The 26,612-nt window shown below is 43.5% G+C and overlaps 1 protein-coding gene across 1 annotated transcript in view; it reads right to left on the bottom strand.

The window, feature by feature from the left end:
- The window catches only part of LOC109923954 (tetratricopeptide repeat protein 9A), a 62,827-nt gene extending 37,923 nt beyond the window's left edge, over nt 1–24,904 (bottom strand). The window contains exon 1 of the mRNA XM_048600219.1: nt 24,347–24,904. Coding sequence (XP_048456176.1) covers nt 24,347–24,737 — 391 coding nt within the window. The 5' untranslated portion in view covers nt 24,738–24,904. The remainder of the gene's footprint in view (nt 1–24,346) is intronic.
- Nucleotides 24,905–26,612: the final 1,708 nt, after the last annotated feature.

Below are 26,612 nucleotides of genomic sequence, written 5' to 3'. Positions count from 1 at the left end.
TTTTAAACCAAGCCTCACAGAGTTATCAGGATAGTGGCTAAAATCTTGGTCAACGAGGCAAGATTTAAGGAAATGATAAAGGTTGTGACAGAGGTATATATAGCTCATGTGTATGTGATAGTGGTGGTGATGTGTGTGGATGTGTGTTTGTGCGTATGTGTGTGTGCTTCTGTGTGTATACAATGATGATGAATATGGATAGGGGTGTGTGTGTGTGTGTGGCAGCACATGATGTGTGTTGTGCAGGATGTGTATGTGAGGATGAGTAGTGAGGGCAATATATGGACACACGCAAGGTCTAGACACATCTACGGAGAGTGAAACACAGTTAAGGGATGAACTTTACCAAGCCACTCGGGATGTAGGGAGGAAAATTAGAAAAATGTTGTTGGCATTTCTGTGTAAAACGTTCTGGCCTCCTCGCGCTCTTCCAGGATGTAGCTTCTGTGTTCCAATAGCGACACTCCCAGCAGCAGCAGGAAGCCGTAAGGGGATATTAATGAAGCAATTAGTGGAAATTTTCCAACAGCAGTGCAATTTTACTTGGGAGCCCCGCGGTGTCTGCAACTCATTCAGGAGGCGAGTGCACAGCAGGAGGTCAAAGCATCACAGAAATAACATGCAGCCTGAAAGTTCAAATTGTAAGTGGGCAAACCACAGGCAAAGGATTGCAACGGGTGTGATCACCTCCTGGAGACTGACATCACAGACTGTGCTTTGGCGAGGAAGCAGCTGCCATCTTGAATGAAAGCAAAAATACTGCGGATGCTGGAAGTCTGAAATAAACACAGGAAGTGCTGGAGAAACTTAGCAGGCCTGGCAGCATCTGTGCGGAAAGAAACAGAGTTAACATTTCCAGTCCTGGACAACTTCTTCAGAACACGAGCCATCTGCTCAGGCTGCATGGTACCTCCATTTCTCTCTCTCTCGCCTCAGCAACACTCTCTCTGCAGACAGAGGATGGAGTCTTGCAGAGATGACTGGGGTCCTGGCAGCCAACTGAAAAGTGGGCAAATCTCCTGCCTCATTTCCTTACGGAAGACGCTGCTCCATGTTGTGCCAGTCAGGCAATTAAGTAGGCAATCCCCAGGCCCACCCCCAGAATCAAGGACCCCAGAAGGGCAGAAGCCTCCCCCATCCTTCCCCACCGAGAGCAGCAAACTAGTCAGAAGCCACCTGTACTCAGTTGCCCTATCGGAGAGGTGGTGGTTGCATCTGCTGGTATGATACCCAGTGTTGGCTCAAGAAAAGGACACAACTACAGGTGAAAAGTACCGGGAAGGCGACAGCCTAGTGGTATTATCACTGGACCGTTAACTCAGAGACCCAGATAACATTCTGGGGACCTTAGTTCGAATCCCACCACGGCAGATGATGGAATTTGAATTCAATAAAATATCTGGAATTAAGAATCACATGATGACCGTGAATCCATTGCCAATTGTCAGGAAAAACCCATCTGGTTCACTAATGCCCTTTAGGGAAGGAAACTGCCATCCTTACCTGGTCTGGCCTACATGTGATTCCAGACCCACAGCAATGTGGTTGACTCTTAACTGCCCTCTGGGCAATTAGGAATGGGCAATAAATGCTGCCTAGCCAGTGACGCCCTCATCCCGTGAATGAATAATGGGGAAAAAAGTGATGGGATGGGGAGAGCTGTGGAGGTGAGCCCTCAACAAGGGGCACAGTAGGAAAGCCTCTCAAAAGGTGCCAAGCGTTCTTGATACCATCCCGCTCAGGAATCATGTGCCTTTGAACAAGGGACAATGTCAAGATGCCATAAACAAACTGACCAAGCTTTGTTGGCCATGGCACCCAATATGGTGAGAGCTCCCTGCTTGCTGCAGGGTTACTAGCAGCAGCGGGGCGGGGGAGAGAGGGGATTGAGGCATTAATTGCCCACTTAAGGAGTCGACAGGTCACAGGGTGGAGTAACCATCCAAAAGGTTGAAGACAGGAAGGTGGTGTTGGGGGCCGACCTGCCATCCTTCTATCTAATTAAATGCCACCCACCAGCCACCAAAAACGTACCACAAAGGGAGACCAGAAGACTGACCAACTGCGAAGGTTCCAGTCACTGTGGCAATTGAGCCTGTTGAATAATGCCCCCTTGCCCCTGCCTCGCCCTCCCGAATTGAATCCAGAGGTGCCCTCGCAACAGGTGACCAGCAGTACCACTACCACAGTAACAGTTTGTGTTTGCCAAACTGTAAAATGGCCACAGTACCCAGCGAAAATCCCAAGGTGTGAAATTTGAGCCTGAGGTCTCAGGTCAACTGCCCTTTGGCAGTAAATGGTACACTCAGATTCTACCGCAAGAGGGGGAATAGCCAGCGAGAGAAATGAGGGAGGCACAGTTAGAAAGGGCAGAAACGTGCAGAAGTTGGAGGCAGAGAGTTTGAATGGGCAAAACTGGGTACCACAGAAGGTAGACAGGGAACTCTTTCAAAAGGATGGCAAGAGGTGAGACAGGAATGCAAGAGTGTTAGATGGCAACAGAACACGGACAGATAGTAAGTGGTATAAACAGATAAAATCAAGCATTAGGAATTGTTAGATATTGCACATTTTCTTTCTTGAAAAGCTTTTAAGAAGGTTTTGAATGAGTATTTAGAAAAGTTGCCTAGTATGACTGATCAAGAAAAAACAAGACAGAAAAGCTTCAGATCCTGCTTTCATAGAGGGAACCCACCAACTTTCCTGAAGACAAATATCCACAATAGCCCACACTACCATCAGACTTGTCTCTCTTAATGATGTCATGGCAAGTATCCTTTCTAGAGAATTAACAAGGATTCAGACCATAAAGTACCAATAGTATCAATCCCAATTTACAAATCCAGAAAGAACAACAGCTAAAGGCACTACAAGCCGAAAACAACCAGGAAGGTACCCCAAAATGGAACTGCAAACATTGTGACCTTTCCACTGATTTTCTGCATTTACTTGAATGCAACAGCTTAAGATGTTCCAAGCTTGTCGCTAGATGACCTAGTCATGTACTTGCTGATATTGATACAGGAAATTGTCCCATGCAAAGTACTTTTCCTGAAAAAAGTTTCACATCACTTTGAGAACGCTGTCACAGAAAAGGCAGTATTCCGTGACTCCACAGAATGGGACGAGGGGATGGAGGGAAAATGGCAAGTTCCTGGGTCCTTTAGCTAAAGGTAATGCTTCCATCACTATGGAAATAAACACAGGTATGCTGCTTTCAAGTATACTTGCATCAGCCTGCTACAAAATGAATGCTCTATACTCTGGTCATTATCATTCTCTTACCCATCCCTTTCCAAAAGGTGTCATTTGTTGATGTTCAACATGCAGCACGATATTACGAGTTTTCCACCTTTTTAGGGGCAGCCTGTTGTGTAGCAATTGCTCCAGGACAGCCAAAGGAACACACAACAGATGTTGCATAGGATGCAAGTTGCATAATAAGCTAAACGAGCCAAAGAGTTTCAAGTTTTTGCTGATTGTAGTTGTCTTTACTAGGATGGGGGATTTCAAGACTAGGGGACACATTTTTAAGAAGAAGAAGAATTTTTAAAAAAGGCAATGAGAGGCAAATTTGTTTACACAGAGGGTTGTTCATATGTTGAATGAAATTCCTGAGGAAGTGGTGAATGAAGGTACAATTACAACATTTAAAAGGCATTCGGATAAGTACACGAATAGCAAAGGTTTGGACCAGGAGCAAGTTGGGCAGTTTGTGTTCAGCATGAGATAACAAGGTGTAGAGCTGGATGAACACAGCAGGCCAAGCAGCATCAGAGGAGCAGGAAAGCTGACGTTTCGGGCCTAGACCCTTCTTCAGAAAATCGTGTTCAGCATGGACTGGTTGGACTGAAGGGTCTGTTTCCATGCTGTATGACTCTATGACTCGATGAATAATTTCTATAAAGCCCTAAAGACTGCGTACAGACCTCCTGACAGACAGGACAGTTATTGAAGCAAACCAGGCTTCCAGACTGATCATAGAGTGAAAATCTGGCCAGCAAACCAACTGTTCTGGGAGGTCGACAAAACTACCAAACCTCTAAGTGAAGGCTCCAAGCACACACAGGATGTGCAAATCTGAAGGCTCCTAGACAGCCATCAAACTCACACAATTATATCTTAGAATACGGGATCAAGAAATCTTTTCTCAGGAGCTCAAGGATGCTGCAATTGCTCACTCAAACAAAGGAAAAAGACAAAAACCTGCACATGATAAGCACAGAGGAATCTTGCTGCTTGTGATATTTGGTAAGATTTGAGCTAAAGTTCTACACACACAACATGCCGAGAAAGTCAAAGTGAGTTGAGGAAAAGGAGAGAGGAATTTACGATGTGATCTTCACCCTTTGACAATACGAAGGAAGTTCTGTGAACAACAGGTCAGACTCTGCTGTGTCTTCAATGACCTGACAAAGCCTTTAGTACAATTAATGTTGTGGAAAGTCTTCGCCAAACTTAGGTTGTCCCCTTGAGGTTGCAAACCTGATACAGCATTTTAACGATGGAGTGGCAGTGAGAGTCACTGATTGTGGAGAATACACTGACCCCTTTGATGTCACAAATAGTGTGGAACAAAGTTGTGTCATGGGCCCTGTGCTCTTTGGTATGTTATTTGTTGCCATGCTTTCTGGGGCATTTGATCAAAATATTGATGGAATATACATCCAATTCAGAGCAAACATGACTGAAATCCTCAACATAAAATATCAGAGGTGATGATATGCCAGTATTTGTTCGTGACACAGTGTGGTCATGGCTTTCATGGATAGTTTTTCAAAAGCGGCTGACAAATACGAGCTAACCTTCAGCTTAAGGAAGGCAGAGAAACTCCAGCAAGAAATTCTGACTATACCCCACCAACTAAAAGGGTCAATGACACCACCTTGAAGGCCACAGCTAACTTCACAACTGTGATTGACAGTGAGTTGGCAAATAGAATTGCTATCTACTTCCCCATTTAAGTCAGGGACTGTGGAAGAACTGAGGTATCAGACTCACAACAAAACTTTGAGTACAAAGCAGTGGTAATCTTTACCCCTCTTATGCTTTGGAGACAAGAACTACCTACTCCAGACATATTAAGCATGTCTGGTTCCCATGTGAAGAGTGAAAGTCATTCCCATAAGCATCCTGTTAGTCAGATGGTTCACTTAAGGGCAGCTATTGTACTCTTGGGGAAGTTGCACTTTTTCATATTCTCATTTATATATCCCTGATCTACTGCTAATGTTTGCTGGATGTGTGCATTTGTTATGATGAGGGCCACAGATGGGGGTTTCCTTGAAGTGTCTCGGTCCCTTATTGCCACACTGGTGGCCCTTGCATTCTGTCACCCTCTGACCACTCCTTACCATTTTGCTGTAGCCTCCTCTTCATTTTCCCGTTCTCTAATTGCAGGCTTTCACTGTCCCTTACCAAGAGGTAATATGTAGTATCTCACAGCATAAAACTTACTTTAAAAACATATAAGAAAAATAAATCAAAATTTGAAAGAAATTTGAAAATTTATGACATACATTTGGGGCATTCTTTCTTTAAATGTGCAACCAGGCTCAGTTAAAACATGTCTGTCCCTGCTGACACTGTTAGGAGGCCGAAACCCCACACCTCCCACACACACCCCCAGCCCCAATGTGGTTGGATGTTAATTCCCCTACAATATTCCCTGAATCCAAGGTATTAATCCCATCAACAATAACAAAGTGGGCCCATTTCTGAAGAAGGCTCCCGACCCCAAACATCAGCTTTCCAGCTCCTCTGATGCTGCCTGGCCTGCTGTGTTCCTCCAGCTCCACACTGTGTTATCCCTGACTCCAACATCTGCAGTTCTTGCTACCTCTATTAATCCTATCAAGTTTTGTTTGAGATGTTGCAGGAATAGACAGATCAAGACTAAAGCAGTCTTTTAAGTCAGGAATAGATAAGAACAGGAATATTCAAACTGTTTCCATGCAAAATACACCCACCAGCACATATTGGAAATAAAAAAAAAATTAATAGCCCTTTCACTAAAAGATGTCTTAGTGCTGATGTCATTTATAATTCAGTGCTTTATAAAGAGAAGGATATCACTTCTCAATGAAAATGATGCAGGATTCCTCACCACTACAGGCCAAAGAGGAGTGTCATCATTTAAGAACAGGGTACATTAAAACATCCTCAAATCGAGACTTCATATCTTTGCATTCAAATTCCTTCACAGCCTCACTCCTCCTTATCCCTGTAACCTCCTCCAACCCTGCAATCCTCTGAGATCACTGCATCTCTCCAATTCTGGCCTCTTACGCAATCCTTATTTTCTGAATCCCAACAGTGCAGTTTCATTGGCCACAGGCTCTGGAATTCTCTCCATAAACCCCTTGTTCTGTCAATCCTTCTCTCTTCATTTAAAAAGACTCCTTAAAGTCCACCTTTGACTAAGATTTTGGTCACCTGCTCCATATGCCACTTTGTGTGGATCAGTGTCAAATGTTGTTTGATAATGCTCCTGTGAGGCACCCTGGGACATTTCATTGCACTAAGACATGATTAAAAATATAAATAGTTATTGATGTAAATAATCACCTTGCAATCAATACCATGGCACTTCCTCTAAATGAAGGAGAAATCAATGGTCAGACAGGGAGGGACAGAGACCAACATGGACGGATGCACAGATAACAATAAAAGGAATTCAGACCTGGGGGAAAAAAAGCAAAGCTATAAAAAGTGATGGAAACAAATTTACACAGAACAGATGGGGGAAGAGATGCACACTGTCGAAGAGATAATGGATGAGGAGAGGAGACAGAAAGATAAATGGATCTGAAAACTGAGTTGCCTTGTTTTAAATAAAAGCAACCCTCCGTTTTACCCCTCAGGCTCATTTCTACTTCGACACATTTTGCCAGCTGATAGAATACAAAAGGTGAGGCTCTGTTTTTTCAGATTGTCCTCCACATGACAGGAAAAGAAGAGAGACAGAGTTGAGACAGTTTTTTTTAATATAAACATTGCTCGTCAGTTGCCAGGAAGGGAACTGGGGACTGCCAAAAACATAACTGTCAGTTAAAAAGCTATTCATTATCTTATGCAATGCTGCAATTTCTTCTCCATTCTTTGATCCTGTCATTTAGAATTCTCGACAATTGTCAAATTTTGAGTCTTAAATCATGCTCAGAATGAAGACAGCCTTGCTGGAAGAGACAACAAAGAAAAAAATAAAACCAGAAGGTGTTAGAGAAACTCAGCAAGACTGGCTGCATCTGCGGAGAGAGAAACAGAGTTAACGTTGCAAGTCCAAAATGATTCTTCTTCAAGCTGCTCTCTTGAGTTTCTCTAGAACTCACTTTCAGATCTCCTGCATCCAGAGTACCTTGCTTTTATTTCGACTAATGTACAATTTCTCTTCCTTTCCTGTCTGACCACTAACATCACCTTAGAGCTTTGCTTTCCCAATATTCTGCTATTTGTCCTGGCAATGCTGTTTAATGGCTAGATGTCTTGGATTACAGAGTGTATCAAAGCAGTTCTTTTCAGATTCGGTTAAATGCAGTTAAGAGAAGGATCAACAACAGCAATTTGCTTAAATATGAACATTTATTGAGTAATAATAAAAGCCAAAAATAAAGAAATATTTATTAAGTAAATAAAAAGAATGAAAATTAGAGGAAGAAAAAGACAATAAGCCTCACGCCCGTCTGCCCGTCGGGACCCCTCGATCGATGGCTGGTCTGGAGTTTGTTCCTGGCACCGTTTGTGATCCCAGTTCGAGGTGACGTCCAGCGACTTGGGACAAAACTCTATCTTTTATACAGTGTAACAAACAGCCAGGCACGCAGAATGCAGACACAGAAGTCAAAAACTGCTTGCTAGTACAGAAAACAGAGCTACATGGGTCGTCTTCAGCCAGTAAAGGAATGCTCACAGGACTCATTCAAGGTCATGCAGCTGGTCAATTATCATCATTAACTTTCCCAGCCTATACAATCTATTTTCTTATGCCGCTGTCGAATATCATCGTTAACTTTTAGCCCTTCAGCCCATCCTATACACTGGAACAGCAGGGAGAACCATGCGATGAACATTGCTTTAACCATCGATAATTCCAGCCAACACACTGTGGTCTTCTCCTCAACATGTACCAGGGAAAGGAGGTAGTTCCCTCTTTCAAGTAGTGATTGGCCTATTTTTGAGTTGTGCCTCATTGGGAGCAAGCTGGAGGGTTAAGTAGCCTCCTCCTACTCCTAATTTGCATGTTTAAGCCACCTATCAGACGGTGATGGCTAGATGAGAAATTTGGTTTTCTCTACAATACTGAACAGTACCCTTCCTCTCAACAGGGTCACCTCTGCATTGTGCAGCATTTCCATCATGTTTCAATGATGCGATCCTGTGAAATATTTCTTTTCCAAAAATGTTTCTTTTCATAAGGTTAATAACCAGGTCAGATCAGGGGATTTTTCTGAAATGCACATTCAGACAAGAACATTACTGCTATAATTCTGAAAACTGTTCTCTCTCCTATGCGTGAACAGCCTTCAGCCTGTGACTTCCCCACAAGGTGAATTCTGTCGTGTGATTTCCAGTGGAAATTCACTGTATGGAATGCAAATCAGAGCTCAAAACAAATGCGCTGCAGTGAGATGTTTACATCATTATGATATGCGAGCTGCTAATCCACTTAGTGGCGTTGCACGCATGGAGAAGCTTGTGTCTTTTTTTTAATATATGTATAAGAAAGCATGAGTTCACAATTTAGTGCACCCAGCCCTCTGTCAAATATTTGTACCTTCAGTAGACAGAGGGATTCATACAGAAAGACAGCCGTGTGTATAGCTACTGCCTGTGGAAGAGAGCAAAATCTTGTCATTTAGACATTCTGAGCTTTTTCTTTAAACATACCTAATATTTCAAGCGCCTGAAAAAAATACTTCAGTTCCTCAGCTGCAGACTCTAGGGATTGCTTACAATAACAATAACTTGTGCGTGGCCCAATGGTATTCGCCCTAAATTTTAGAAGCGCTACCATGGGTAACCATATAGAGCGGAGGCTCGCCCCTGACTGCAATAGGCGTGTTGCACCTAGGCTCACCATTACTCAGTTTGAGGGAAGAATGACAGCAATGGAAATCAGCCTAGTTTGCATTCCTGTTTGCTTATAGCATTTCCTGCCACAAGAACGAGGGAATGAAATACTGAGGCATGGTGGGGATGGTTTGTCCACATACTCCAGCCAATAGGAGTCATTACCTTCAGGACAGGGGACAAAGGAAAGGGTTTTAATAATTGAATCTGTGTCAAACAAGGGCACAAATGGGTCATCTGCTCAAAAATATTTCTACATAAACGTACACTAATAGGCATCTTGTGGTGCAGAGGTAGTGTCCCTACCTCTGGAGTCAGGAGGCCTGGTTTCAAGTCCCACCTGTTCCAGAAGGGGTGTATTAACATCTCGGAACAGAAAATATCTGCTTAGAAAATATCTATAAACGTTCACCAGCATGTGTACATGGACCAGTCAGGTCAATTATATTCCATGGATACCTGCACTCAAGACAAACTGTCATCCAATGTGACCTACTCTACATTGGAGAAACCAAACGCATACTGGGTGACCGCTTTGCAGAACACTCTGGTCCGTGTACAAGCGTGCGCCTCCCGCCACCACGCCGGACCTTCCCACAGCCGGTCATTTTAACACAGCGTCCTGATCGCATGCCCGTGTGTCTGTCCTCAGCGTGCTGCAGTCCTCCAGTGAATCACAGCGCAAACTGGAGGAACAACATCTCATCTTCAGGCGAGGCACTTCACAGCGTTCTTGACTTAGCATTAAGTTCAACACCTTTAAATTGTGAACCATTTCTTCCCTTTTTGCTAGCTTGTTATCATGTCTTCCACACCCCAGCCCCTGTCCCAGTTACTGTCCTTTCATGTCTGGCAGGAGACATACCATTGCTCTGCCATTCTCACCTTCCGATCACTTAATCTGAACTAGCAACATCTTTTCTCCACAGCACCCGATACCCACTACCCCCACAGCACCCCTCCCCCACTCAAACTATAGCATAAATGCTGTCCCTTCCGCACTTCACTTCAATTCTCATGAAGAGTCATCTAGACTTGAAACATTAGCTTGCTGTCTCTCCGTGGATGCTGTCTGACCCACTGTGATCTCCAGCATTTGTTGTTTTCAGTACTTGAAGCTTATGTTCATGCTTCCCGTCCAAGATGGTGGTGGAGTATGGCACCTTCAGCCAGAGCTCATCCGCTCTGCCCATTCTTTTTCTTCCTTTTTTGCCTCCTCGTGTTTCTTTTTTCCTTCTTCTCTCCTGGCCTCTGGTCAATACCTGGCCTCCACATAGACATGACGAGGGATCCTCTCGGCCTGGCGTGGTGGTCTCTCAGCTTGATATGGCCTCAGTGTGGACTCCTGGTCTCGAGGTGATTCCACAGCGATCTCCCAGCCTCATGAACCTTGAGGTGAAGTCTGGTGCGGACTGGAGGTTAGGTGCCAGCGTGGTCTGGGTTAGAAGACCGTTGTACTGAACTTTTATTTCTGCGATGCTGGACTTTTTATTTCTCTATTTTTCTAAGGTCTTGTAACTGAAGAAGTTGTACCTAAAATGGCACTGCAAGTAGCAACTTATAAACTTTTCACTGTACTCATTTGAGTATATGTGACAATAAAGCTAATTCTATCCTACTCAGGGAGATAATGCTTAAGAAGAGGTAGGCAGCGAGATCGTCTCCATTCGAAAGGAACAAGGATGGTCTTTGGAGAGCAATGAGGGGAGAAAAGTCCGACACAACACCACTCTACCGGAGAATCAGTGAATTTGTCTCAGAGATACTACTCATATTCCGCTTGGGAACCCTGCAGCCCAATGGTATCAATGTGGATTTCACAAGTTTCAAAATCTCCCCTCCCCCCACCGCATCCCAAAACCAGTCCAGCTCGTCCCTGCCTCCCTAACCTGTTCTTCCTCCCACCTATCCCCTCCTCCCACCTCAAGCCGCACCTCCATCTCCTACCGACCAACCTCATCCCGCCCCCTTGACCTGTCCGTCCTCCCTGGACTGACCTATCTCCTTCCTAACTCCCTACCTACACTCACCTTTACTGGCCCCATCCCCGCCTCTTCGACCTGTTTGTTTCCTCTCCACCTATCCTCTCCTCTATCCCTCTTCTATCCGCCTCCCACTCTCTCCCTATTTATTTCAAAACCCCCTTCCCCTCCCCCTTTTCTGATGAAGGGTCTAGGCCCGAAACGTCAGCCTCTCTGCTCCTATGATGCTGCTTGGCCTGCTGTGTTCATCCAGCCCTGCACCTTGTTGTCTCGAATTTGTCTCAGCAACTTTACACCAGAACAAACCAACCTTCCTCCAATTAATTCTAGTTCCATTCAGACATCAGCCAGTCCTTTCTCAAAAGTCACACACACACACACACACACACACACAGTTCTGTAAGGCAATGCATTTGCGTCGAATCATGTAATTGCTCTATTCATGTTGCAGAATGTAAACTGATTGTGGAAGACTCCTGTGTGCTGAGTTTGTCGCATTGTGGTGGAACGGAACATCGAAGGAGAAATTGCCATCCTGACAATTTTCAGATTGAGAACAGAATGATTAAAATTTTAATCGAGACATGGACTTGCTAAAGACTGCAATGATTTTTCAACTGTATTGAAGCTGTGGCTCCATTGTGACAGAGACCATAAAAACGCCTCGTTCTCCTCAGTCCCGGAGATTTTGAAGTGCGCATTCATCACGGCACAGACACCGCTTGTTTTTATTTAAGCACAGACTTGAAACTGGGGACCAGAAAGTACAGGTTCAAACCGTAATATGATACAATTAAAAAAGTATATTAAATAAGCCAAAAGTAGGGATTACTTTATGTGATCCAAGACTGACGCTATCACATAGCACTCCTAAGAACCATTGTCATTTTAGGTACATGCTATTCCTTAGCAGTTTAAATGTAGGTGTATCACTTATAGTGATATCTAAGTTCTTATGTGTCATTGTTATCTGGGCTAGAACCTTTAGACAACATAAAAGGGGGTCCTAAATTTTGTTTTTACTGAACTTGTTCCCTACCATCACTTTTTTCCTCTTTTGACATACCGCAGCAAGATGGCTTGATTGACAAAAGCCTAAAATGAATGAAAAGGCTGGGAACACATAGAGTCACAGATACTTCAGCCCGACTTGTCCATGCCAACCATCTTCCCAAACTAAACTAGTCCCACTTGCCTGCATTTGGCCCCTATCCCTCTAAAGCTTTCCTATTCATGTACTTACCCATTTTTTTTTAAATGTCATAACTGTACGTGCGTCTACCACCTACTCTGGCAATTCATTCCACACACGAACCACTCTTTGTGTAAAAATGTTGCCCCTCATGTCCTTTTTAAATCTTTCTTAAATCTCTCACCTTAAAAACAGACCCACTAGTTTTGAACTCCTCATCCTAGGGGAAAGACCCTTGTTATTCATCGTAATTTTATAAATCTCTATAAAGTTAACCTCCTACGCTCCAGTAAAAGAAGTCCCAGCTTATCCAGCCTCTCTTTATAACTCAACCCTCCCGTCCTGGCAACATCCTCGCAAATCTTTTCTGAACCCTCTCCAATATAACAATAGCCTTCCTATAGTAGGGCAACAGGCACTGCACACAGTGCACCAGAAGAGGCCTCACCAACGTCCTGTATAACCTCAATATGACATCCCAACTCCTTTACTTCTCAGAATATACTTACTATATCCTGTGTGCTTCTTCTTACAAGATATGCCAACTATTGTGGTCTTGTCTTCCTGTGAGCAGAGATAGTGAAAGGAAGGGATGAGTCCAACACTAATGCCTATTCCGACAGAGTATTTAACAGAGGGGTGCTATTCCCAATCTCCAGCAGTCAAGGTTGGACAGAAGTCCTGAGCTGCTTGGAAGAGTGAAGAAAGTTGCAGAAGTGCGGAGAGGACAGAGGAAGAGTCCTACAAGGCTGTGGAAGACAAGAGTTCAGGGGATACATGTTGCAATAAGAGGGCTGAGTTAGCAGTTTGTTTTAAAGGTTATTGAAGATAAACCGAAACTGAAGAAAATAGCATCAAGTTAATGTGTGGGAATTTGCTGAAAGGAAACCAGTTCCAGCCACGCCAGCTAAACAAGAAACTTTAGATGGAGATAGGGGTGACTCTTCACTGAAGGTTAATGCCTGTAAAAGATATTACTCATGTAAAGTGGATCACCCTTTCCTTCTGATGTTTGTAATGTGATTATTCAAATAATCCTTTTATAATGTAACATAATTGGAGTTTTTCTTTTGTGTAATTAACCTCCATGTTCTTTCATTAACTCACATTGGCAGCCTTTTGTAACCAGGGCTGAATGACTGATGTCCAAAGTAAACAAAAGGAGAAGTAAAAAAATTGTGGTTTATCAGGCCAGATTTCTCTCTGGGATCTGACATGTCCAGTATTGCCATCAGCTGGGTAATAACACGGTCACTTAAGTCAGACTTGGTGTTAGCACAACTTACAATAATCACAGAATTCCCTACAGTGTAGAAGCAGGCTATTTGACCCATCAAGTCCAGGCTAACCCTCCAAAGAGCAACCCATCCCCGTAAGCCTGCATTTCCCATGCTCAATCTACCTAGCCTGCACAATTTAGCATGGCCAATCCAGCTAAACGGCACATCTTTGGACTGTGGAAGGACATTGGAACACCCAGAGGAAACCGACATAGACACGGGGAGAATGTGCAAACTCTGCACAGACAGTCAGCCAAGGGTGGAATCGAGCCCAGATCCCAGTCACTGAGGTGATAGTGCTAACCACTGAGCCACCCTTAGTCACAGTACTCTAAATGGGGCTAGTGAAATGACAATAACTGATCGCGTTTGGCGTGTTTAAACATACATCTTTAGAAAATGATGAACACAATACAAAATTCTAAAGGTAACAATGGAGGCTTTTGATATGTCACCATCGTTCAACCCTCCACAAATAATTCACACTTAAGCAGGAACATTACCTACTTAACAAAATCAACCTTCCGCCAAAATTAATGAGATGTGCACTGAACAGGCTGCATTCCAAAGTGATGACAAGCGATTCAGTAATGAAACCTGTGCACAAGAAACTGTCAAGAGAAGGATGTGCAGCTGCTGTCAATGAGTGAACAGAAGAAAATAAGTGAAAGCTGAGAGCTCTACGTACAAACACTTATCTCTTCATCGACTGGATTGCAGCATTTTAATTCACTGAAGAGTTGGCTGAGATCCTTCTCGTGGCAGGTGCCATGGCTTTAAATCCTGATGCTAAACTGTTCTGACCATTTTGTACTGATTGCAGCAACTCATTTATTATAATAGACTTGAAGAACATTGTTATTTCTATTCACCCACCTCCCAATCCTTACGCACTTCAGTTCAGAGATGGTCATCCCAAAACCATTCCATTCCACACTCTCTTGCTCGGATTGGTAGACCTGCCAATTCTATCACAATCTAACCAGATTCTGAACTGCCTGTGTATTCATAATGTATTAAGTTGCTTTTCAGATTAAAAAGAGAATGATTTGATCCATGTAAATGTGTTAATCTAGCAATATCCAAAAGTCTCCTTATTTTAAGTATCTGATTATTTCGTAAATCCTGCTGCAATTTTCTCCGCTATTACTTTATCTGGAAGCCTGTTCCAAATTGCAATTATTCATGTGCAATGCTAATTTCTAAATATTGGTCCTAATTTTTTTTCCACGTTTGAACCCGCACCCCATTATTGTTTCAAATTTAATGGTAATAGTAGAACATTCCAATTTCCCGGCTGTTTCTCCAAGTACCTGGTATCATCCATAAGGTCATCTTTCAGGCAACTTTATTTCATTTTCAAAGGCTGGAGAATCTCAACAGTTTGTTCATGACTCTTTCTGGCTTATCTTCTGTTAAGTTGACCCTGTCATTTAACATTCTGTGAGTTTTATTGATTATCAACTTTATGTTGATTAGGCAGGTTCAGCTTTATCGATGATGTTACTTAGGCATCTTTTGGCTTTACCTTTAGCTATTTCAACACATTTCTTCAAATATATCTAACACACATTCATCCTACGATATGCAGAATGTTTTGTTTTCTCTGTTAAATTTCAGTTGTCACTGTTCTGCACAGTTACATGTTTTGTGCAGTTCTTGCTGTAATTTCTGAACTGCCTCCTTTGAATCCACTAGTCCCTCCAGTTTGGCATCTACTGGAACCTCCAGATCATTGAAATAGTGATGTAAATATTATTTTAATAAGTACCCATTTAAACTATTGAAATTACAACTGGCTAACTGTTTATACATTAAAAGGTGTATGAAAGATGATACACTATGTTTTTTCAGCTCTGTAATTTAAATTATACTCATAAGTGAAAAGGAGCAAATCTACAAGAAAAACTGTAGCATTGTCTCATTGAATGGTGGAATGTGCTGGGTAGCCTTCTCCTGCTCCTAAATCATACTTTTAAAAGAAGTATATGCACTGTACATAATGTTAGAAATAAGTGCAGAAGTAGGCCAAATGCTCCCAAGTCTGCTCCACCACTCTGTAACATCATGCCTGATCTGAACTTAGCCATACTAAGAAGAACTGTACTGTTGAACTTCTTTTTTTTTAAACTTTTCTATTTTTGTACCTAAGATTTTGTACCTAGGTACCTTTGTACCTAAGATGGCACCAGGAATGGCAACATTGTAGACTTTTCCCATACTTGAGTACATGTGACAGTAAAATCTAAATCTTAAAAACTTTCCTGCTCCCTATAATCCTTTCAATATTTCAAAAACTTTGTCTCCCAGCCTTGCCCATATTCAATGACTCAACTCCTATAGCACTTTGATGTTAAGCATTCTGAAAATTCACAACCAGAGAGAAGATATTCCTCTTCATCTGTCTTATATGGACAATCTCTTACCCTGAACACAATTCTAGATTCTCCCACAGGGGAGGGTCACTTAAGGAGTAGTCTCAGACCAATCTTCAGCCTCTCAGATTAGTCGCTCTGAGATCTGCACAGCCACTGCTTAAACAGACTATAAATAAATCAAAAAGCTGTTTTTAAATGAGATGGTAATTTTACAGATGTTTACAGAGACCACATTCTGCAATTTAAACCTTTTTACCCTTAAAAAGCAAGAAACACTGGCTTCTATATAGTGTGATTTACAAGTATTGTCAAACACTGCACCAATGATAGTCAGGCTATGAAATGAGATACAGGAAAATCCATCGCATTAGTATCTCTAGGTGAATACCTGTTTTCTTAGAAAAATTATCAAAATGTTATTTACATGCAGCACTGCTATGTTATATGAGTGTGAGCACAAATTACTGTAATTCAGGTGTGGTCCATGATTGCTACATTATTTGAAAAAGAATCTTTTAACCTAAAATGTTTGAGAGCTAGTGTCAGAAATTGTAGCAACCCTTCTTGATTCTTGTACTCCAACCTTTTGCAATTGAGGCTAACATGCTGTTGACTGAATTCTTTAATGGTGCACCTTATTAATCAAAGTGGCATTGCCAAAGAAAATATTTAAATAAACAAGCCTGCAATTTAACTCACTTAATATAATGCAAAGTCTTATTAAGGACCCGAGTGCATATTTTATGACTGTACCTTATCAGAGTGTTTTCTAATTGGCTGCTCACAATTTCCATGGCAACTACTGGGCTAAGCAGCAAAGCCAGCTAAGTATCTTAGCCAGGTATTAAGGCTGTAAAGCTCACTTTTAAAGTTCACACCCAACTATAGCTAGATACCCACAAGCATCTATCTTAATCAAACAGCTGCAAAAAATACATCTTCCCTAGCCAGAATTAATCGAAGCCTCGAAATCTGCAGTGATAAGAACTAACAAAAAAAAAAGCAGGAGGAGTTTTCATTACAGCTTTGATTGACGATCAGTTGCGATGGCAACAACTGGGCAGGAACTCAATCTCTCACAATCCTTTCCTCTTTCCCTCAAGGAGCCCTAGCAAAATTGATGCCAGCAGGAATCAAGGAGAAAACACGCCATTTTTTGGAGTTGTGCTTCAAAGGAAGATTGTTTTGGTTGTTGAAGGAGAATCACCACAGCCATATGACATCAATAGAGAAGTTCCTCAGGATATTATTCTAGATTTCATCATCATCTCAAGTTGTTACAATAATGGCCTTCCTTCCACCATAAGGCCAGAAATGGGCTGAAGCATTCAGTTACTATATGCAGTAAGACAAGCAATGTTCAGGCTTGGGCCGATAAGTGGCAGGTAACATTCACGCCACACAAGTACCAGGCAACAAGAGAACAAGAGAGAATATAATCATCTTCCTTTGATAGTCAATGGCACCCCCAGCCATCCATATCCTGGGGTTAATGTTGATAAGAAACTGAACTGGAAATACCACGGCTACAAAATCAGTCTTAGGGGCCAGTAATTTGGAGACAAGTAACTCAGCTCTGACTTCCTGAAGCCTGTCCACCATCTCCAAGGCAAAAGTCAGGAGTGTGATGGAAAATGCTCCACTTTCTTAGATGACTGTCACTTTAATAACTCTCAAGAAGCTGGACACAGTCTGGGACAAATCAGCCCACTTGATCTGCATCTCATTCTCAACCTTAAACGTTAAATTCCTCCATCACCTGATGTACAGCGGTAGCAGTGTGTACCAACTATGAGATGCACTGCAGCAACATTCCCAAGCCCCTTTAATAATACCTTTCAAACCTGCAAGCTCTAACACAGAGAAATACAAGGGTTTCAGCCATTTAAGGACACCACCACCCACAAGTTCCCCTCCTAGTCATGACATCCCAATTTAGAACAATATCACTATTCTTTCACTCACTTTCTAAGGGCATGTGGATGTACCTACTCCAGATGGAGTGCAATAATTCAAGAAGGTGGTATGCTTTTACTTCCTTAATTGCCTCCCAAGGGCAAATTTGGACAGTCAATAAATGCTGACATATCCAGCAATGGCCACTTCTTACGAATAAGAAAAATCAGTCCACATGTGCAATCAAATAGACAATTTTCCGAAAGTAACAAGCAAGCAGCTTTTAGAAATTGATGTATTCCCCACTGAGGTTGATGGGACAATGTGTCTTTGACATGCATGGTGAACCATTCGTTTGTCCACTTTTCAGGAAGGGAAAGTTCTTTCTGCACTAATTGCCCTCTCCTGGATGATCTCCCATTTTCCATCCTGCATTAACCAGAGCTCATTCCAAAGCTCTGCTTCTTTGCCCTTTCTCATACAAAGTCCTACTTCCTCCTCCTTATCCATACCTACCAATTGTCCTTACCCCTACCTCTTCAGCCCTTATCTTGCATATTAACTTTTTTGTGAGGCTCTTTAGTGCATGTCTTTTGGAAATCCAAGTATACTGCATCTACTTGTTCCCCTTTACCTTCCCAAATAGGTACATCAAAAAGCTCTAATAAATAAATAAATTTAATCAGAAACAATATTTAAAACCAATTTGAATTTCTCTGATCACACTCTGTTTTGAGGTACATTGCTAGGACTTCATTAATGATTAATTCCAGCATTTTACCCAACAACTCAGAAGGTGAGAATAACTGGCCTGCATATTTCCCATTGTCTTCCTTCTCCCTTTCCTGGATATTGATGTTACAGTTGTGAACTTCCAATCCACAAAGACTGATCTAGAAGCTAAGGAAGTCATAAGCAATGCATCCACTATCCCCTTTTAGAACCCTGGGATGCAGGTCATCAGGTCCTGAGAATTAATATAGAGACAAAAAAAACTGCAGATGCTGGAAAGCAAAGTAGACAAACAGGATGCTGGAAGAACACAGCAAGCCAGGCAACATCTGGAGGAAAGGAGAAGTCAACGTTTCTGGTACTACCCTTCTTCAGGACCGGATGTGGGGGTAGGGGAAGCTGCAGATAAAGACAAGGGGAGGGCGGTAGCAGAAAGGTGCTGATAGTGGACACCAGGGGTAGGTATGACATGGTTGGTCAATGGGAGGAATGAATCTGGTTGGTAGCTGGAAGGGAGGGTCAGTATGTGGAATGGAAGGGAGGAGGTGGGACTGGAAGGGAGGCGGGGGATGGGCGGGAAGCTTATTTGAAATTGGAGAACTCAGTGTTGAGTTCTCCAGGCTATAGGGTGCCCAGGAGGAAGATCAGGTGCTGTTCCTCAAATTTGCGTCCTGAATCGCTGTGACACTGGAGGAGGCTGAGTGGGGGCGGGGTGGAGTTGAAATGGGCAGTGACCGGGAGGTTAAGCTGGCCATTACGGGCCAGGCAAAGATGCTGAGTGAAACAGTCACCTAGTCTACGTTTGGTCTCATCGACGTAGAGAAAACCACATCGGGAGCACCGGATGCAATAGATTAGGTTGGAGGAGATGCGGATGAAACTATGTCTCACCTGGAAGGACTATTTAGGGCCCTTGAGGGAGGTAGTGCGTGGGCAGGTGTTACATCTTTTACAGTTATGGGTGGGGGGAATGGGGGCATTGGAGTGGTTAGTAGGGAGTGTGGTGCAAACTAAGGAGTGGCGAAGGGAATGGGCTGTACGGAAGGTAGGGAGTGGTGACCAACAGTACTGGTGTCCACCTATCACCACCATTCCGCTACCCTCCCCCCGCCTCCCCGTTTATTTGAAGCTCCCCCTACCCCCACATCCAGTCCTGAAGAAGGGCAATACCCGAAATGTTGACTTCTCCTTCCCTCCTCATGCTGTCATGGCTTGCTGTGTTCTTCCAGCCTCCCGTTTATCTACCTGAGAATTTATTCTCCTTTTTCTTAAGTGTCTCTAGTGCTTTTTCCCTGCTAATACTGACTACTTCAAGTCTTATTAACCCTTTGGTACCACCCTCTGGGTACAAATACCAGCAATTACTTTCGCTCCGATGATAATTATGGCGATAGCAAGTAGCATTGCTGAGGATTGCGACATGACGCAAGAGCGCCATCTACAGTGGTCCTGCAGACTACATCAGCAAAAAGCCTTTGTCACAGCTTTGGGATGCACTCTGCCACATGTTGTTCAATGTTTCTCCCACCCGCCCCCCAAACTTAGTTCCCATGCCCGAAACACACACATAGTGTGCAGACTTCAAACCATGGCATTTCTCACCTGCGCATAAATTGCTTTAGCATTCGACAGAATCAGCTTAGCTGAGTTGGAATGGTCCGTACAGAAGATGGGGAGTGGTGACCAACACTACCAGTGTCCACCGGTAGCGCTAATCGAAAATGTTAGGGCTACGATGAGTATTGAGTTCATAGACGAATCATAGAATCCCTATAGTGTGGAAGTAGGCTATTCGGCCCATCGAGCCCACACCGGCCCTCCAAAGAGCCATCCATGCTCATGCTAACTCTCCATTTCCCACCCTAGACACTATGGGCAGCCTAGCCAATCCATCTAACCTGCACATCTTTGGCCTGTGGGAGGAAACTGGAGCACCCGGAGGCCGCAACCCACACAGACACGGGAAAGACGTGCAAACTCCCCACAGACAGTCGGCCAAGGGTGGAATCTGGTGCTGTGAGATAGCAGTGCTAACCTCTGAGCCACTGTGCCACCCCAGATAAATACAATTGATCTCAGCTAAGATACCGAAATACAGTGGGAATAAGAGAAATATAAATCAGGTCACAACCAACAAAAACATAACTATGTGCAACTAAGATGGAAGCCAGAGGTCTGAAGGTGATAAACTAGAGGAATGATGTTTGATTAAAAGAAACGTAATTTTAGTCAGACCACTTCCAATCTAAGAAAATTACCTCTGCTATGTAATAAAACAGTGGCATTGTTAACTGTAACTGGTCTTCAAAATGAATGGGCAAAATGCTGGTATCCACACAAAGAATTGGGATCTAGCAAGTGCTAATTTAAGGGCCAGTGGAATTTGCTCAGTGTTTTCACCTGCACAGGTCACAAGTATTATCATCATTCCTCCAGCAAGAGTTCTATTCTTGACCTTACTGGAAAGTTCAAGTTAATGTATAGTGAGGACAGGATATGATTTCCCCCAGTTAGTTGATGCCCTTGTCGACACTGGCTCGGATCATTTTAACTCACGGTGATACCACAAAAAGAGTTAGGATATTGGATTAGCTATCCTTTATACAGTCTTGATTTTTACTTACATTGACTTTGCAAGTTTTATTGAATTGCAGCTTGAAACTTGCATTTGGATCTACCTTGCTCTCTAGATAACCTCAGGTACTGAGTTTCTCTATCTTACTATTTCCCCTTATCAAAGGTGTGAGTCAGCGTAGCTTCCAATGGTGGATTACAGTGGATTTGTGTGGTTTACTAAGGATCCTGTTTTGCAATATGAATTCCATTGGTGTTCTATTCATTCTGTTGGATTTTCCGAGAATATTTTAATGTATATTTTGCACTGCAGTCTCTGCTTTTTCTGACTTTACAGCTGCACTTTAAAGTCCTAAGCAATTGTTAGAAGCAAGTGTGTGATATCACATGCTTGCACGTATTGCAAAGTCCCTGTATCAACAAAGGTCTTCAATGTCACTGTCTGATCTCTGATTTGATTTAAATGTTTGTTTTGCTTTGACACATGAAGACTGATTTTGAAATTCTCCAGCAGGTCAAGTTCCCTTATAAAAACTGCTGGTTGCTGAAGTCTGCTCTCTATGATTTAGCGACATTTCCACTTTAAAACGTTTGCAGCAGATGGGTGAGATTTGGGGACACCACCACTTCAGCAATCAGGTCACGATGCATCCGTCTGCTTACAGACTTGGCAAAATTTTTCTTTTCTTCAATTCTTTCTTCAGTTCAGAAACCATCAAACATACAACAGGTGTACACTGAAGGGTCTAGGCCTGAAACGTCAGCCTTCCTGCTCCTCTGATGCTGCTTGGCCTGCTGTGTTCATCCAGCTGTACACCTTGTTATCTTACATTTTGCACAATGTTGGATATCAACAAGGCTTGAAGAACAAGAGACTTATTTCCTCTCTGAGGTTCATTAGGCAGAGGAAATTGCTCTCCCAGACTGCAGTGGAGCTTGGGTCGCTGAATATATCCAGGCTGACTTAAATAGATTTTTTTTCTTGTTGACAAAGGAGCCAAGGGTGGACCACAACCTGGTCAGCTATGATCTTACTGAATAGACTCAAAGGGCTGAATGGCCTAATCCTAAAGCTTTTGTTCTTATGTAGACCTCATTTTACATTGGGAATCCCTGGTTTAAGCCAAAGTGAGGGTCAGTACTCTAAGGGAAGTCACAAGGTGTGAAACTGTAATGTCCACAATCAGGTTTGCATCAAGTTACAACAGCCAGGTTCCCACTCTAACAGGCCCTCACTCTCTCAGCTTTCACCGACAGGGTGGTCATGACCATTTTCAAGTCTCAAAATGGAGTCACAGTGGGAAAATATTTGGGAAGCACAGGCCTAAACACTCTATCAAATGTGTACATCGAATGGAACAAAGTCAGCAGCAGCCTTTGGAAGAAATTGCTTGTGTCCACAGACTGTCTTGGTACCTTCTTGTAATAAGTAATTGACAGGCCAGCTACCTCTTTGACAATTACGATGGTTGACCAGATTTAACTCTGGATATCACCTATAAACTAGCTTTAACTTTCTTGTTAGTCTACTGTTAATATTGCTGTAGTAAATTGAACCAGTGATATTTCAAGTACTTCGCGACATGCTGATGCTTCTTTCTATCAAGAGTTTACTTTGCATGCAATTGGCCACACTGATCAATAGATGATCTCTGTTGGACATCATTCGAGTTTGCATTCAAGCACTGCCTGACTACTTTATATATAGTTATTGCTTTATTAGCATAAGATCCGAACATTTAATTTTAAAAGCTTACCAACATTTTGATCGAGTGTATGTTTCTGAGTTTCTTTTCTCCAAAGACCATCGTGCCTTTTGCTAATATATTCTTCTGAAAAATTCATAGTGCAGAGTATGGAGATCATTTCCAGCGAATAACAGCAGCTTGGAATTATAGCCTGCTTACAAAATTGCAGGGACCTTGTCTGTACCTACTAGGCATATAGTAACAATATGGCTGAGTGGGCAGAGACAGGGTGTAGGGTGGGGCTGCTTTTGGCTTAATACACACATGGCAGAGAGATATCTCTGTGTTGGATGTTTGGGTAGTTTATCTTCCATTACTTGTGAGTGTTGTAAACTGCTTCATGTGCCACTTTGGATATTGTGCCAAATCACTGGCTGAGTTTAATACAGATGTAGAATCATAGAACCCCTGCAGTGCATAAGGAGGCCATTTGGCCCATCAAGTCTGCACCAACCCTCCCAAAGGGCATCCCACCCAGACCTTTACCCTATCCCTCTAACCCCAGATTTAACATAGCCAATCCAACTAGCCTGCACATCTTTGGACTCTTTCAGGATATTGGAACACCCTGAGGAAACACACACAGACACGGGGAGAAGGTGCAAACTTCACACTGACCCGAGGCTAGAATTGAACTCAGGGCCCTGGCACTGTGGGGCAGCAACCACTGTGCTGCCCAGTTCCAAAGAAGGGTCACTGGACCTGGACGTTAACTGTGCTTTCTCTCCACAGATGTCGCCAGACCTGCTGGGGTTCTCTGTTTTCGTTTCAGATTTCCAGCAACCGCAGTTACAGAGACACTGATTTGCACAGCATGGAAATAGACCTTTCAGTCCAACTCGTCTATGCTGACCAGATATCCTTAACTTAGTCCCATTTGCTAGCATTTGGCCCATATCCCACTAAACCTTGCCTATTCATATATCCATCTAAATGTCATTTAATTGTACCAGCCTCCACCACTTCCTCTGTGACTATAGCTCCTCAATTCCTGCTTCTAAAAGGACGATAGTGTATTTCTCAGGATTTGATCAGCACATGCTGTGCACCGGGCAAGGAACAGCCTGGCCCCCCCTCCCTGAATGATACCCTTGTGAATCACCTCTGCTGGTATTACATTCTCTAAACATGTCCTTGGTCTCACAACATTGGGTGTCATCTACACCCGGTGATGTCATCCTCTCCACAACATGATAACCCAACATGTCACCTTGGCAAATACCAACATTCCAGTGTAATGTACGGTAGAGGAGCAGATACAGGTAGCTGGAATATATCTGGGGTTGATGGATGTATACAAAGTACTCCAGTTCCAATATGAGGGTCCATGTACTCAGACTGCTTTCAATTATGCCATTCCTTCTCCACCTTTAAGCAGATGAGTATTATGCTGAAGGAGCAAGGAATGGGGCGGCTGGAAAGGAAAGGGGTCAACTTCAAAGTGGTCGAGACACACAGCAGTATATTGGGCAGGACAAGACTTGGAGAGACTTACCCGCCAGACTGTTGTAGCACTCGATCTCGCTAGTCTCCACCAGCCTCCTCTCTTCCTCGGTCAGTGCGACCGGCGCTCTCCCGCAGGAGGGAGGCTGGACCTGGACAGAGGAGGACGACGACTCGGGATCAGTGACCGCCAAGAAGGTCTTCATCTCCAGCAGAGCCCGATGGTATTTGCCGATGGCTTCTCGGAATTTCTTCGCCTTGTAGCACTGGTTGCCTTGCATCTTGAAATCCAGGGCTCTCTGGACGGTGCCCTGGGACTCCGGCTGGCTTTGCTCGCACTTGGACGCAGTCCGTGGAGCTGACCCTCCGCCCATCCCACCAGCATCTCCTGGCCGCCCGGCGGTGGAGATATACTGGGTCCCAGGCACCGCTTTATCTTCCATCTCTTAGCTGCTGCTGCTACCAGCGCCGACCTGATTCCTCATGTTGCTGGCACACCGTCTGCTGGCTGTTTTGTCTGTTTACGTCTGTCTGCCTCTCTCTCTCTCTCTCTGCTTAGAACTGATTGCAGAAATTGACCACTACTGACTCCGATCTGCTCTGCCTTATGTGTGTGTGTGTTTTTTAAAAAAAATCATTGGCTCTATATTGTTGACCCGGAAGAGCTGGAACAGTCCACACGTAATCCAACCCTGATTCACTTTCTAATTAAAGCGATCAGTGTCTAGAGAGGTGAGCAGAAGCGAATCACAGATCACTGGAAGAGTTGGATGGGGGGCTTGAGGGACAGCGGGGTCAGGGTTTGATAAACTTCGAATCACACAATTACCCTTGGAGGATCATCAAGCCGTATGTTTAAGACGTGTTAATGATTGGTCGAATTTACTGCAGGGTGTAAATCTCTCTCTCACACATACACATACACACACCCAGATCAACCACGCCCTCTTGTAAAAAAAACGTTTTCCCATATCGCCACAACAGAGAAACTCAGCAGGTCTTGCAGCATCTGTGGAGAGAGAGAGAGAATGTTTTGAGTCCAACGTGACTTCTTTAGAAGCGAAGGGGGCTGTCGAAAAGTTTTTTTCTAAAAAAAAATCAAAGATATTTTTATTCAGCGGTTATGACACACGTCCCGGGGCAGGTACATTGATCTAAAAGACCCCAGGTTTTGTGCTTCAGGGGGAAGTGTAGTGAAAGGGGTGACAGGCAGGAGGAAAAGGCAAAGGGGGTACTAATGGAGCCATGTAGCAGGGATGTGGGTGAAGAGCGGATGTTAATGATAGGCATTAATAGCAGAGGAGAGGTCAGCTCTACTGAGAGCGAACCCGTGGGGCGAATAGGTTCGAATCAAAATAGAGGACAGTTTTCTTCATGTCTAACATTGTGGAATTCTGTCGTCCCGTTTTGACTACAGTTTTCCCCTCTTCCCTCCTTTCCCCCAAAGCAAGTTAATTTCACACCACCCTATCTCTTACCCAAGACCAGTTTTTGGAGTATCCGTCCTCAGATTCACGCAAGCTTGCTTCCCCACCCACGCCCCTTTCTGCCTGTGTTCTGTAGGGATTTTTTTTGTTGTGTTTGGGAACTGGTCCTGTAATATGTTGCTCGGGTGGGTTCTTTCATTTTCAGATGTGAACGAATTTGGACAAAGATTTGGCAATGGGGAATATTCCATCGGGTGCCCTCTCAGTCACGCCCTCACACTCACCTCCGTCCACCACCAGTGCCCCATCATTCATCACACCACCGTTCCCCTGCCATAGCCTCCTCCTTCCCACTCCACACACAACCAAAAATCTCCTCTACCGCCACCCTCTTCATAACTTGAAGGACTCTCACTCCCAAACAATGAGCAAGATCAGTTACTAGTCAAGGGGTAAATTCTGGGATCTCTCTATGACTATGCTTTTACAATTTTAAGCAGTCATTGCTCTCCATAGGAAACGACGCAGCAACTGTCTTATGGCAAGGACTATTGTCCTTAACAGACTGGAAAAATAAACAATACAAAGCAAACTTTCTGAGTATGTTTTCTTCCTGCATCCCATCCCACATGATCTGTTGTATACCTTAAAGTCAGCCTGTACTCCATAAGCATTGTATTCCATTTTGTTTCCCATTGTTTAAATAACAGGTTTTGAATGTGCTGTGATTTTAATTAACTACAGCCCGCCACTTCTTCCCATGTATTTCTTATTTATATCTTGCAGTGTTGTGCAAACGCGCAGTTCATTAACCTGAAACGAGTTTGTCTGCTATTCTGACGGGGGGTGTAAAACCGTCTATAATCTCTGTTAATGTGTCGGGTGCGGCAG

Source organism: Rhincodon typus, chromosome 8 (assembly GCF_021869965.1).
Source record: "Rhincodon typus isolate 14 chromosome 8, sRhiTyp1.1, whole genome shotgun sequence".
Taxonomy (NCBI): domain Eukaryota; kingdom Metazoa; phylum Chordata; class Chondrichthyes; order Orectolobiformes; family Rhincodontidae; genus Rhincodon; species Rhincodon typus.
The sequence above is the reverse complement of the archived record's forward strand: the minus strand, read 5'-3'. Positions and strand labels throughout refer to the sequence as shown.